Source organism: Gossypium hirsutum, chromosome D04 (assembly GCF_007990345.1).
Source record: "Gossypium hirsutum isolate 1008001.06 chromosome D04, Gossypium_hirsutum_v2.1, whole genome shotgun sequence".
NCBI lineage: Eukaryota > Viridiplantae > Streptophyta > Magnoliopsida > Malvales > Malvaceae > Gossypium > Gossypium hirsutum.
Genome location: NC_053440.1, coordinates 56,707,152 through 56,721,837, shown reverse-complemented (window position 1 = coordinate 56,721,837; position 14,686 = coordinate 56,707,152). Strand labels below are relative to the sequence as shown.

The 14,686-nt window shown below is 32.5% G+C and overlaps 2 protein-coding genes across 2 annotated transcripts; both read left to right on the top strand.

Moving 5' to 3' along the window:
* The first annotated feature begins 1,385 nt into the window (after positions 1-1,385).
* Positions 1,386-7,048, top strand: LOC107898665 (polygalacturonase At1g48100). The gene is made up of 7 exons (XM_016824182.2): positions 1,386-1,989; positions 2,660-2,791; positions 2,968-3,195; positions 3,638-3,682; positions 3,783-3,990; positions 5,203-5,393; positions 6,372-7,048. The coding sequence occupies exons 1-7, from the start codon at positions 1,600-1,602 to the stop codon at positions 6,762-6,764; spliced, it is 1,587 nt and encodes a 528-aa protein (XP_016679671.2). The 5' UTR covers positions 1,386-1,599; the 3' UTR covers positions 6,765-7,048.
* A 1,436-nt stretch (positions 7,049-8,484) lies between these two features.
* On the top strand, positions 8,485-13,322 carry LOC107898667 (6,7-dimethyl-8-ribityllumazine synthase, chloroplastic). Its single transcript, XM_016824184.2, has 9 exons — positions 8,485-8,733; positions 9,186-9,436; positions 9,968-10,071; positions 10,221-10,316; positions 10,729-10,824; positions 10,934-11,012; positions 11,678-11,724; positions 12,120-12,179; positions 13,011-13,322. The coding sequence occupies exons 2-9, from the start codon at positions 9,280-9,282 to the stop codon at positions 13,047-13,049; spliced, it is 678 nt and encodes a 225-aa protein (XP_016679673.1). The 5' UTR covers positions 8,485-8,733; positions 9,186-9,279; the 3' UTR covers positions 13,050-13,322.
* Positions 13,323-14,686: the final 1,364 nt, after the last annotated feature.

The window sequence follows — 14,686 nt, the reverse complement described above, 5'->3', positions numbered from 1 at the left end:
AATTCACAAGACGGGGATTAGGGTAATAAGACAAGTGTTGATTTAGGGTGAGTTTGAATGGGCGGTGTGTTTACCTGCAGTTAGTGTAAAAACAGTAGTGATGGTAAGATTAGATACTGTAGTATTGGATAAAAAGTAAACTAAATACACTGCACCGCACTGAATCGCCCATCCAAATCTACTCTTAGTAATAATACAGATAAAAGGAGGGGGAGCGAGAATGAAATTATGATGCATAAACACCCAGCACTATCAAAGCAGTTTTTTTTTCCAAAAAATAATTATATTTTTTTCACTAAAGATATATTAAGTATAGGGATTATTATTTAGTAGTTAAAATATGTTTTAAGTTTCTATAAAATTAGTCTCTTTGTTTTTATTTTATGAATTTTTTTATTTTTAGATTTAAAAAGATAAGTTTAGTTATTAAGAAGGTTAAAATTCTTCTTTTAAATTTAATTTTTTTTATAACCAAAGGTAACGGTAGGGATGGGTAGACGCCCCAATCCTTTAAAATAATAAATTTATGCTTTAATCTTTTAAAATTTATAAAGTTTTAAGTTAGTACATGATAAAATTGTATTTCAACCTCAAAATGTTAAAATTTTGATTTAATTCTTTAAAACTTTATGAAGATATAACTTATAAGCTATTAAAATAGTAAAATTACATTTTCACTCAAAATTATACAACTTAATTTTGACCACCCTAATTTTTTTTTTTAACTTCGCCATTGGTTACAACACTATTTTCTTTGTTTAGGTTGAAAATTGCTATTTGAAAAGTGTTAGTGAAAAAAATACTTCTTAAAATTTCGGTAGTATTAACCATGATTGTTCATAAATGTTTTTGGGAAAATAAATGTCTATTTTAAACATGATATTGTAAAGTAAAAGTTTTAATGAAGAGATTGAAAAATACTTTTCTAAAAAATAAAAAATTAAATATTTTGATTTTTTGGCTAGACTTAAAATCTTAATTCAAAATCAATGCTTGGTTTGAAACAATTTTTTTGATTTGAAATTATGATTTGGATTGAAAACTACTTTCCAACTTCAATGGTAAACCCACCTATCCTTTGTTTTTTTTAAATGTTACATTGGTAAATTTTTTAAAAAGAATTAATGATATTAATAATTAAATTTAAATTTTAAAATCTAAAAAACAGAAAAATTAAATTCCAAAAAAAATAAAAGTATCAAAGGTACATAAATTTAGACCATATTTTAACTTTATTTGGTATATTAACCATGAAATTGTTTAACTTTTCAATTGAAATTAAAAACTCAAAAACTTATTTATTTTTTATTTTTAAATATTAATTAAAAATGCAGGGTGATTTTTTAACTCTTTTATAAAACTAAAAGAACTACACCATACCATATAATTATCCCAAGTTTATATACCCTTAGGGTTTTTTTTTTGTTTCCCATGTGTGAATAGTCCTAATTGCTCCTCCCCATGTTTAAATACCAGCAATCGCTTATTATTTTGGCACTCAAGCAAAACTCCTCTCTCTCTCTCTCTATCTCCCCCCTTTTTCTTCTCGGCTTGTTTCCACCTTGAGAGATACCAAAATAAAAGGAAAAAGGGAAAAAAATGAAGGGTGTTGGGTTAAGAAGACACACATTTATGTTTTTAGTAGCATTTCTAGTGTGGTCTTCAAGTATTGAAACCTGCATTGCTAGAAAAAGCAAGCATTGGAGGCAAAGGAGGCATGCTGCTTCAGTTTCACTGTATAAGAAGAAAACAAAAGATCATGGTCACGGTCATCACAATTACCATAATGGAGGAACAAAGACAAAACCTCCGCCGTATAAAACTACTCCTCCGTCACCAAAGGTAAAAGCTCCTCCATCTCCTAAGCCTAAAGTCAAAGTCCCTTCAATTCCGCCGCCCCAGAAAGGCTACGGCAATGGACAGCAGTCTAAGGTCTTTGACGTACTGCATTTTGGTGCCAAGGGTGATGGGAAAGCTGATGATACCAAGGTGACGTCAAATTCCCATTTATGGCTTTGAAGTTTATAAATTACTATCTATCATGTTCGAATTTGAATTAGGACATGAATGCTTAGTATGCCAAAAACAAAAAAAAGACATTATCTTAGTAAAAGTAACATAAAGTTTGCTATAATAAAAGTTAGATTACATTTTACTTTATTCTACTAAAATAAATAAATTAATCACTGTAAATTGATTATTTTGTAGAAAAATTCATTTAATTTTATTGTTAATATCAGCACCAATGAACAAAATTTTTAACTGATTAATTTATTATTTAATTTAATATATATAAGATTTAATTTATTAATTTTTTAAATAAAAAGATAAAATATAATTTAAGTCTTAATATAATATAAGTTACTCTATGATATTTTTCCCATATTTTCTTTCTTTTACGTGCATTGGGAAAGAAAGAACTTTTTGGGGTATTAGAGAAAGAACTACCCGAGGCAGGTGGGGTCCACTTAAAAGTAAAGAAAAAAAATCCTGTTTTAAAGGTAGTTTAGTCACGATTAGAGCAATATAAATATTTAATTACCATAGCATAATACATATAACCAACATTCAACTGTAATTCTATACCTTTTAGTTTTATTGTGGCACACTGATCAGACAATCGCAGCCACATAGCTGATCAGTTAATGGTGCAAAGCAGGCATTCCAAGCCGCATGGGCAGCTGCATGTAAGGTGGAGGCATCAACTGTTGTCGTTCCTGCTAAATTCATCTTCCTTGTAGGACCCATTTCATTCTCTGGTCCATACTGTCAAGCAAACATTGTGTTTCAGGTAACATGTGAGATAATTAATTGCTCTTTACCCCATTGTAGTTATATGCATTTGGCGACTCTTAAAAGGTTATATCTCTCCACTCATATTTGGATATGTATCACAGCAATCGCATACTAGTGAAGAATTGTCACATGATCAAGGCTGATGTAACTGAATTTCTTTTGTTTTCTCAGCTGGATGGTACAATTATTGCTCCGACTGATTCTAAACCCTGGGGCAAAGGTATTTTACAGTGGCTAGAATTCACAAAGCTGAAAGGTATAACAGTTCAGGGAAAAGGTATCATTGATGGAAGAGGATCAGGGTGGTGGCTAGAAGCACCATATGAAGATCCATATGATGGTGAAAGAAAATTAATAATCCCATTAAACAATACAGTTCAAGAACGGCCACCAATGCCGGTAAGTACCTACTTCAATTTCCACTTTCCCCTGAAACTCTAGTGTTAATTTATGGTGAGGTCCCTCTACTATTAAATGGATCAATTTAGTCTTTATACTATTAAAAAAATAAAATAAGGTCAAATTGGAATATATTAACATTTACTGTTCAAGAAAGTTAATATTTTAAAAGTTTTTACGGTTTTATAAATGAAATATTCAGTTTGGAATTGAATTGTAATTGAATAAAATAATTTTCAAGATATTTTTATACAATAAATATTTACTTTGTTACAAATTGAACTTATTTTATTCTTTTTAGTAGTATAAGGACTAATTTGATTCATTTAATAATAGAGTGGCTAATTTGATCTAGTCTCTATAATACAGGAGCTTCTCAGGTGAATTAACCTTTGATTTATCAATAAAACTAATCATGTTTCTCTTATAAATTGGATGGTAGGTCAGAAATGAACTCAGTGGAAAAATGCCTAGCATCAAACCAACTGTAAGGACCACTTGAAACTATGAGGAAAAGAAAAAAACAATCTCTATTCCATGATTATGCAGTCTTATGATGGTTTTTCTTCTTACATTCTGTTGTTCAGGCACTAAGGTTTTATGGGAGCTTTAATGTGACAGTCACGGGCATAACAATTCAAAACAGTCCACAATGCCATCTTAAGTTTGATAATTGCATAGGAGTTGTGGTACACGACATGTCCGTCTCATCTCCAGGGGACAGTCCTAACACAGATGGAATCCACCTACAGAATTCCAAAGATGTGCTAATTCATGGCACTACTCTTGCCTGCGGTAATTTATTTCAATATCTTGCTAGTAAATAGAAATTTATGCCTTTGCCATAATACCAAATTAAGTTAAAAAACACTGGTGGAGCACTTTAAACTCTGGTTTTGACTTATGTTACTGGGGTTTTAGTGTGAATATCGGACACAAGTAGGTGTCCTAATCAGATGAAAAATCCAAACAGCATAGGTCTTGACAAAAAATGAGAAAGACATGCGGGTCGACATTGAGAGACACGGGGTTAAGATAAAAGAACTTGTGAAATTATGATGGAGGTATTGTACTAGGAGTTGGATTGTTTTTAGCCTCTTTATAAAAAAATTTGATAAATTAGTCATTATATATTAGATCAAAAAGTAAATTGGTCCTTCTGTTAAAATCTCTATCCATTTTTACTATTAAAAATTGGTTATTACATGTCAGTATGAAGTACATATGACACGCCATGCATAGCTGTATGATTATTTTTAACAATAAAAATAGATGAAATTTGAAATAAAAGTGACCAATTTACTCTTTATTTTAACATATAAAACTTAAATTACCAACAAAAAAAACTATTTAACTCCTAATACATAATATTTATTTTTACCAACATTTTCGACAGCATCGTAGGAAAAAGGTGCTAAATTGAGGGGTGTTTGATAGGATGTTGAAAGAAACATATCACAATCTTATCCTGCTCATAATTTCGTTCTTCTCATTCTCTATCCCCACCAATAATTTGACAAAGTGGCTGCCAGCACTATCAAAATTTTCAAGGATTACAATGACTAATCACTTGACACGTGTCATTTTCTAAAGAATGGTGTGGCATCAACCACCCAAAATAGGATTAGGATTTCAACTGCATAGGCAACAAGAATATATTTTTTGTTTTCTTCATTCATTTTTTCCTTTTGTCTCCACGTACAACTAGATTTTTCCTTTAATCCCTAGCTTATGGTATTTAGAATTTAAGATTCAAATGTGAGTGTTAGATACGGTATGTATACTTCTATCCGAACATGCTAGGACGCGGATACTTCAAAAATGAAGAATCCCTTAGCTTCTTGTCTAAATTTTGCCCAGAAGCAGGTTATCATGACAAGTTAATTCTGAAGATCTAATGCTTTTGGCAGGAAATAAATGCTTAAATTAAATCAGTTTTGATCAGAGATTAGTGACAATGAACATTTACATACTAACCTAAGCTCTTAAATGTGATAATTGATGCAGGAGATGACTGCGTTTCGATACAAACAGGATGCTCAAATGTATACATTCACAATGTGAATTGTGGACCGGGACATGGAATCAGCATTGGAAGCTTGGGAAAGGATAATACAAAAGCCTGTGTCTCAAACATCACTGTCCGTGATATCATGATGCATAACACAATGAACGGTGTCAGAATAAAGACATGGCAGGTAAGCTTACAATCTTCACTTCCACATCATAAACGTACATCAAGTTTGGAAGAGAGCAATCACAAACATGGTCTAGGTAAATGAGCTAATGAACTGGCTTTTAATTAAATCCAAACCATAACTCGTTAACAAGATGTCTTCAGATAATATATATCGCAAGCCACCAACAAACTCAAGTACATGATTTTGGTAAAATGAAAAAAAGAAGACAGCGAAAATCATGAAAAAGAGAGATAGGTGAACAAAAATTAAGATAAACTAAAATTCATCAAACATAATAGTGGGTGAAAAAACATTTTTTTTAGAATAATTACATTTTAAAAGGAAATTTAGATAAAATTTAAAAATGTAAAAGTAGTTTTAAACAATTAATTATGTTTTAGTAGTTACTTATGAAACATTAAAAGACTTAAATACCCTTTATTTTTCATTGCGATATTAATTTAGGTTTTAAGTAATTTACATGACCTAGTTGAAATCAAGTTAACTACGCAACAAACTCAATCAACAGCTTTATAATAGTATAGATTATTTGACTAGATAATCAAATCCATATACCACCCCCACCCAAATTCAAATTATACAGACACTAAAAGTAAAATGACTGATCAAATGCAATCTATTACAACTAATTCAAGTTTTCCCCGAATTTAAAATTAGTTATCCGTGTAGTTTACATGTATGTCCGAGGTTTGCCACAACAAAGTTGACATTTAAATTATTCAACACTAGTTTACCTCCATTCCAAGAAATAATCCTATTCCAAACTTAACATACAGGATTTGAAAAATTTCCAACAAGTTTGATTATTTTGAATTTTCACTTTCCTATTAATTGGTCCAGTAGACCTAAAACTCCTGTCCATTCCCATTGCTAAGGAAAAAGAATCAATTTAATTTCCTAACGTTCTAAGTTCTTATATGAATCTAGATGGCTAGTAAGCAGTTTCTTGTATATTACTTCAAATTACATCTGCAGGGTGGATCAGGCAATGTTCAAGGGGTTCTATTCTCAAACATTCAAGTTTCTGAGGTCCAGCTTCCAATTGTGATCGATCAATTCTATTGTGACAAAAGAACATGTAAGAACCAAACAGCAGCAGTCGCTCTATCAGGAATTACCTACGAAAAAATAAGAGGAACATACACAGTAAAACCTGTGCACTTGGCCTGTAGTGACAGCCTTCCATGTATAGGGGTGACGTTATCTGCCATTCAGCTAAAGCCAATGCAGGAACGCTACCACTTATACGATCCATTCTGTTGGCAAAGTTATGGAGAGTTGACCACTCCTACTGTCCCTCCAATTGCTTGTTTACAGATTGGCAAGCCACCAAATAACAGAGTCCAATCCAATTATGATGTGTGCTAAGCTTAATCTACAGGTAATTTATGGTGTTTTAGCTTGTGTGGTCGGCATGGTTTTTCTGACCCCTTTCACACCATTCGTTTTTTATGTAAAGAGTGTAAATTTAGGTGTCATCCTATTCTATAGGCATTTTTCTTAGATGGGATTATTCCAGTTCAGGGTTCCCACTACGTAAGATTATACAGCTATGTTATTAGGTATAGTCCAATACGAGACTCTTTCGTTAAGGCAGATTATACACTAGATGTGCATCAATAAATCAATATATAGATATTTGGTTCTTCGGATATAAGCACATAAAAGTCACTTATGTTGTTCCGACGCTTAAAAATACTTGCATTGGAAGTATATCAAACCATGAAAAGGAGATATGATCCTCGAATGACCCTCTAAATACATGAAAAATTTAAAATAAATTTAACGTTCTTATGTCAAACACTCCTAGACTGACTAATATAGACAGTCACTTAAAATACAAGCCACTGACTATGTTACCCGGACCTTTTATTTTTCCTAAAATACCCATGTTGAATAACAACCTTTGACACATATTCAAACATGAATACGTAAGCATGAACCTCTAAACATATTTAAAATTTTAGAAAATTTTGAATATGCACAATTTGGGCACATATATCATATGCACTAGTAGAAGGCTCAAACATGCAGAAAAAAAGCATACAAATCTTATAAAGCAATAAGAAAGAACTGCACTCGAAGCAAGTTTGAAGCTCAAATGAGAAAAATCTGTCCTTAGAAACAAATTAGATACCGAAAGGCACAAGCTAAAAATGAATTATCAATAAAAACCAATATCGGCAGCTATGAATTGCAATAGTTTATCAGGGAACGCTGTGATTGGTAATCAGCTCTTTCAGCTGATAACTTGGATTTCTTTTCTGAAAATCTGTTACCTCAAGCAATATTCCATTTAGAATTCAAGATCATTACAACTACTATGATTCTATCGTTAACCAGACCGATTCAAAATCACTTAAATTAAGAACAAAAAAAATGGAATTCAAGCAAGCAAACGATTCGGTGCATGCTTTTTAAACAAACAATTCAAGTAAAATTTAAACATGATAATCATGCAAGTAATTAGGGTACCTAAACAGAGACCGAGAAGAAGATCCGGCATCGTCTCGCAGTTTTTCCCTTGGTTTTTCTTTCGACGCCACCGATCCATATAAAATTCAAGATCATTTCAACTATTATGATTCTATCATTAACCAGACCGATTCAAAATCACTTAAACTAAGGGGGAAAATAAAGAATTCAAGCAAGCAAACGATTCGGCGCATGCTTTTTAAACAAACAATTAAAGTAATATTTAAACATGATAATTATGCAAGTAATTAGGGTACCTAAACAGAGGTCGAGAAGAAGATCCGGCATCGTCTCGCAGTTTTTCCTTCGACGCCACCGATCCTCCCTCACCCCTTAAAAATTCTACTGTTCTCCACAATTTCCGCAAACAATAGCAGAGATCCAAGTCGTTAATAACCATTTTAAGGAGCAGCATTTCTTGTTTATAGTATTGATTGGTGCGATGCTTTTCAGTGAATCCCGCCAATGTTCAAAATTCAAACCGCCCCTACTTGTAACTTCGGTAAATAATATTTCCCTTTGTAAATTTGCATTTTGATCATTAAACTTTAAAATTTTATAAAATGGTCACTGAAATCATTTAAACTAGAACTTTCGAATATTTTAGTGATAATTTTGTAATCTTTAGAAGTTCAATGACCAAATTGTAAACTTACTAATAGTTTGATGACTTTAGTTGCAGTTTACCCTTTAAACTATTATAAATAAAAAATTTAATTTTGGCACTTTTCTCACTTAAACAAATTCGCGTTGGTCTCAATCCCTCTCTGGTTGGCCTAAATATTTCCCTTTGATACTCTTTCGTCCGTTTTGGTTCAAATTCAAAATTCTCTCACGGGTTCCACTGCGATTATCTTCGAAGGTATTCAAATTTCTGTTTCGGTTTTGCTTTTCAATCTTTCAGGCAACAACCAAAAAAATAAAAATGTAAAGAAACCAATGCAATGCGATTTACGTGATTCTGTCTCTTTGATTTAGATGTTAGGCTTTGAAATTGTTTCATATCCCGTTTAAGCTAGTTGTTATAGCATGATTTTTGGCTTGAATTGCTTGTTCATCAGTTCATTTCTTGGCTTGCTTGTCGAATTATGAGAAATCTTGTTGGTTTCCTTTCTGATCTGAACATATCTGATGAATAAAAGATTGAGTAACTAAATAAAAAAAATTAATAATTGGATAATTAAAATAGAACCAAAGCTTAGTTGGGTAACTCTATTCTTGTAGTTTACCCGATAAATTATATTAGATATAATATTATTTAATTATTATTGTTTGTTTTTGAGGAAATTTAATTATTATTTTTGCTGGTACTAGTAAAAGATTAGAAGGCTAAAACAGTGAGAGAGGGCGCAGCAATCAAAAATCAAATCGAATATTGCAGAGAAGAATAGAGAGGAAAGAGAAGGAAATGGCTTTAAATGGAAATGGTTGCTGTTGGATTCAGGAGCGTATTTTAAGTAGAAATGGATGTAGTGTGTTCCTCGCTCCCAGGAGTAGGTCCTCTGCTGTCATTTTGCCCCGCAAGTCAACCGCTCTCTCCTTTTCCTCTTCCTTTCAATTCCAAGGTTATCTTTGTTTATTATTATTTTGAATCGCATGTCCTGCTTTTGGTGCTTCAATTAAAACTTGAATCTCAGTTTTGTTTAAGATTGTCTTGGAAATTTATAGGGTTGTCATCCTTCGATTTGATGCACGAGGTTGGGAAATTCTCTAGGGTTGTTTTCTCTTTCGTTCTGGGAATTCGTAGAATTTGTATTCGAAATGGAAAATTTCACTCTTCAGTACTAAGAAACTAAAAGGAAAGAGAAATGTGGGATTTGGATTTATACTTTCTTAGTGATTGAGGTTAGCTCAAGTAAGTTATGGCAGTAACGAAACCAATTACCTTGACCCTTATCTTCACGTTTTCAAACATCTACAGTTTTGTTTTCGTGGACTTGCAATTGGTATTTGAATTTATAGGAAACAGACTAAATAATTGGCTCCGAAATTTATTAATTGTTTTCTCCGAAACTCGGTATATTACAGTGGAAAGTGAAGAGAGCATTTGCTTTGGATTATTGGATATAATTACTAATATATATTGATAAAATCAGGATTTGTGGTGGATAGGAAGCAGAGCTCCTCCTCTATGCAAACGGCTGCAGTCCGCCATTTGGTGGGATCTGTTACCAAAACTCAAGGCCTTCGCTTTGCTGTGGTCAGTTTTTTATTTAATTGTCATCTGCAACTACAAAGTCAAAGATTGACTTTGCCTTCCTTTTTTTTGTGTGTTCAATTGTTTTCATACTATTATGTTATTACTATGGTAATTGTTTTCTTCTTCAATTTTTTATTACATTGTCAAAGGTTGTCGCTCGCTTCAATGAGATTGTGACAAGGCAGCTCTTGGAGGGCGCTCTGGACACTTTCAGAAAGTATTCAGTTAATGAAGAAGACATTGATGTGTGTAACAACCACAAACCACCCTTCTACTTAATTTACTAAAGTAAAAGCCTTCTTTAATATCATGCTGTTTCATATCTCTATCTCGAGTTAGACGTCTGCTTTTTCTTTGAATCTATCTACATGTCTGAGCTTTCTCTTCTGCTATGGCTGCAAATTCTAACAATTATTTAGACAATTGCAGCTCAAAAGACAAGGATATAGGAGTAGGGTATCTCTGCCATTCTCATTTGATGGCAGTGCTATCAAAGTCTTTTTCTTCTATGATTCATGATTTGCTCTGTATATCATCTTACTTATCACAAGCCCTTTTTCAGCATATGAATCTTTTGACCAAGTCCTTCAATTAATATTTAGACAATGCTTAGCCAACTTTTTGGATGGCTTGATCAATTCTTCACTTTCTTATCAGGTTGTTTGGGTCCCGGGTAGTTTTGAAATAGGTATTGTTGCAGAAAGGCTGGGCAAGTCTCGAAATTATCATGCAATTTTATGTATCGGAGCTGTGGTATGGTTTCTTTCATCTTTCTTGGAAATCTTCTCATATAACTTTTTATCTGCTTTTGGGGGGTCTTTTCTGAGTACATTTTGCTGGATTTTATTAATTCTGCCAACAGATAAGAGGAGATACTACTCACTATGATGCGGTGGCTAATTCTGTTGCATCTGGGGTGCTTTCAGCTGGCCTAAACTCTGGTCAATCTTCATGCTTAATGTTATTTTGTATTAACCCATTTCTTGCAAAATGCTACCATAGCTTGAAGAGTCAATTGTTCGTGGCATCTCAACTATAAATTAAGACAATATTTAGATTTTCATTGATCAAAAGCATATGCTCCCTTTTCTCATTTACTCAAGCATATGCAGTTGAACCTTTTTCATGCTGTCAATATTGTAAACTATGTCTGGCATACTTACAGTTTGTTTTTAGACTGAAGTATACCATCTTTAGTATGTGCTCTTTCCAAGGTGACTCCTAATTTTCACCCTATATTCATAATGTTTGAGAATTTTACTCTTACCTGACTACATAATGCTATTATGATAATCTTTTAAGTACATATTTTATTTATATTTCCTAATTGTTTCAATAAGAAAGCGCAAGAGACCACCTTGCAAGATTCTTTTTCTTTTTAAAAGTTTAAAATTACCCTACTTCCAAACTAGGAGGACAAATTTCCATGTAGCAGTTGTCAATTAAGATCTGTATCAATCTCATGCCCTAAAGATTAAAAAAATATTTTCTGTAGGAAACGATTTTCTGAAAGTTTTCATGTATCAAAATGGAGTCACCCATTCCCTCTATTTTTCAGTTTTTATTATTCCTTGTGATTTGAAGCTGCAATTTATCAACTCTGCAGGTGTTCCTTGCATATTTGGTGTTTTGACTTGTGAGGACATGGACCAGGTATGTTACAGGAGCTGGATAAAAGATCATTTTGTACTAAGAACTATAGGTTTTTTTTGTTAAGTGAGATGGGCTGTTCACTAAAGCTGCACAAACAGATATAGTGGGGTACCCTCTCTAGTTTCCTTCACATTGAATATTGGAATGTCAGAGGGAGGGGAAATCTGGTCATCTTGTAGGTTGTGCATACCAACTACCAAGTGACTGATGTGTCATTTACTTTAGAGTAGTTTTGAGATGATATATATGTATCTCACTTCATCTTTTTTGAAGATTGAGTTGATATATTTGAATGTGTGAGGGGTTTGACGTCATTTATTCTTGGATGCAATTGAAGAAACAAAATGATTTCAAGAGTGGAATTTTTATGTAATTATTTCACATGACAACTGTAGGCATTAAATCGAGCTGGTGGTAAATCTGGGAACAAAGGTGCAGAGTGTGCTTTGACAGCGGTAAGTTGATTGTAGACTAATGGAGTTGGTATTTGATTTTCTTCTCTCTTTTATTATTATTATTATATATATATATTTATTGTTTGTAATTCCAATTTAGTTATTAGGAGTTGACTGGAGGTATGTAGGTATGTAAATAGAGAAAAGGATTACCTTCCCCTAGCTCACTGTCGCTAATGAGTGAGCCTGTTGGTCCTTGTTGCGAACTTTTCCAGCACAAGGGTAGGGTTGAGACCATTTAACCCGAACACTATACATTCCCATTTCTTAGCAATATTCTCAATCACCTTTGGCTTTTGGTACTTTCGGGTTATTTCAATGGTTTGATGCGTGGCATAGAACCCTTGCTAACTTGATTGATTCTGTTAATAATGAGAATAATTATAACTGCAAAGTGCATTAACTCCCTTGTTAACTTGCAAGAAAGTTGTGCATACCTTTTCAGTCAATCCATATTCCTTTGCTTTTGTGCTTTTCAAAGATGATTTTACCAACTCCATGATTTCTCCTTAATTCTCCATTCATATTTCTTTTTTCAAAAATTTGCATATATCCATTGATGTGTTCTATTTCTAATGAAGGAATTAAGAAAGTGATAAAATATAATATCATTGCCTTGTTTGCATTGCACATATTAAAGTTGATTCATATAGTCATAGTTAGGATTTGAATCCCAGCATCTGCAGCTCCTTTTTTGCTCCTGATACCCTTGCTTCTCTGTCATTGAATAAATTGGCAGATAAATTGTTCATTTTGTCTCATACATGTTGTCAAGGCACAGCAATGAGGAAAAAGTTCTTACAGTTCAATTTCTTTTGGATTGTATTGCAGATTGAGATGGCTTCCTTGTTTGATCACCATCTTAAGTAGCCTCAGCATTATCCATTACATGATGAACTTGTGTTGTTGCTGTGGGATCATTCTATCTGGGGAGTTTACGCAAAAGCAAAACGGTAAACATAGATAGATCCCGGAACTCTAATTTGCAATTTTCTTGTTATACACTATTCTTGTCGGTCTAATAAATGACCAATGCTTTTGCTTTCTTTTATTTATTTGTTGTTTCTGGTACTTCTGAGAACTCATTAAGGGCTTCGCTATTACCCTTTCAATAATCCGATTGGCTAATGTTTACCAACCTCATACCTAGTTGCTTTTTGTCCTGAATTATGGGCTCTGTTAATGCAGTCTGTTGAGTTGAATATTGATGTTGTTAGTATAGTTGGTATTGTATCGATAATTGGTTGGTAATTATTGATTTTAAAACAAAATGAGATAGTATTAGGGTGGGTTTGGATGGGCGGTGGGGTGGGGTGCGGTGCAGTGTGTTTAGCTTACTTTTTGTCTCACGCTATAATATCGTTACAGTATCTAATCTCACCGCCATTGTTGTTTTTACACTAATCACAGGTAAACGCACCGCCCATACTAGGCTCCTAAACTAGGTGTTAGATTGCATTTTGTCATTTTTTCTTAAAAAAATTATTCGTTTTTACGTTAAAATAACCAAACAATGACGTGTGATGTGCCATGTGTAATTCATGCTGATATATATGGACCAGTTTTTAATAGTAAAAAATAGATAAAATTTTTAATAGAAGGATCAATTTACTATTTGATTTAACATATAGGGATTAATTTGCTTATTTTGTGTAAAAAAGACAAAATGTAATCCAACTCCTAGTACAAAAGTTTTCACAATCTTAACTCAAAAATAGGACGTAACCATTGGTCTCATTAACCAAATTCTATTAACTTGGTTTTTTTGGATGTGACATTAAATAATTTACCCTAAATGATAATAGATATATGAGAATAAGTTAAGAGCTCAAGTATAAATATATATGCCTAATTTAAACCCTATCTAACATATGGAATTTTTTTTTATCCAAAGGAGATTGATTAATCAAAAAGTTATATATTTAAAGAATCAAAGTATCTTATTGCATAGAGTAGAGGTGATAATGGGGCGGGTTCGAGTTGGGTTGTAACAAAATTTTAATCCTAAGCTCGGGCTTGGTTTGGCCTGAAAAATGGGCTTAAAGTTTTGCCCAAACTCGACCCGGATAAAAAGCTAAAATTTGAGCTCGACTTTTTTGTATTAAATTTTTTTATATAAAAATAAATTTAAGAATATAATACATCAAATAGACTAAACATTAAAATAAATGTTTCCCAACAAATTAAAATAAATTAAAAAAATTATATTTAAATAACACTAAGATAGGTGTAACTTATCAAGAAAATGTCTCTAAAATACTAGTAAAATTAATAATAAAATAAGAGTTATACAATATTCAAACAATAGTAATAAACTAGTAACAATATAATAGTGAATGACAGTAAAACAGTGGCAAAACAACAACAATTTTATTTTTGCAAATTTGAGTTGGGTTGGGCTCAGGCCGAAAAAGCTTATTTGAGGCTTGATTTGTTTTCTAAATAGGTTTTATTTTTTTTATTTTCATTTTTCGAACTTATATTTTTTCAAACACTCTTACTTTTCA

Coding starts and splice junctions, on each gene's coding strand:
- LOC107898665 (XM_016824182.2), top strand. CDS start 1,600: ATGAAGGGTGTTGGGTTAAGAAGACACACATTTATGTTTTTAGTAGCA. Junction 3,991..5,202: donor TGGCACTACTCTTGCCTGCG/GTAATTTATTTC, acceptor TAATTGATGCAG/GAGATGACTGCGTTTCGATA. Junction 5,394..6,371: donor TCAGAATAAAGACATGGCAG/GTAAGCTTACAA, acceptor TTACATCTGCAG/GGTGGATCAGGCAATGTTCA.
- LOC107898667 (XM_016824184.2), top strand. CDS start 9,280: ATGGCTTTAAATGGAAATGGTTGCTGTTGGATTCAGGAGCGTATTTTA. Junction 10,317..10,728: donor TTAATGAAGAAGACATTGAT/GTGTGTAACAAC, acceptor CTTTCTTATCAG/GTTGTTTGGGTCCCGGGTAG. Junction 12,180..13,010: donor CAGAGTGTGCTTTGACAGCG/GTAAGTTGATTG, acceptor ATTGTATTGCAG/ATTGAGATGGCTTCCTTGTT.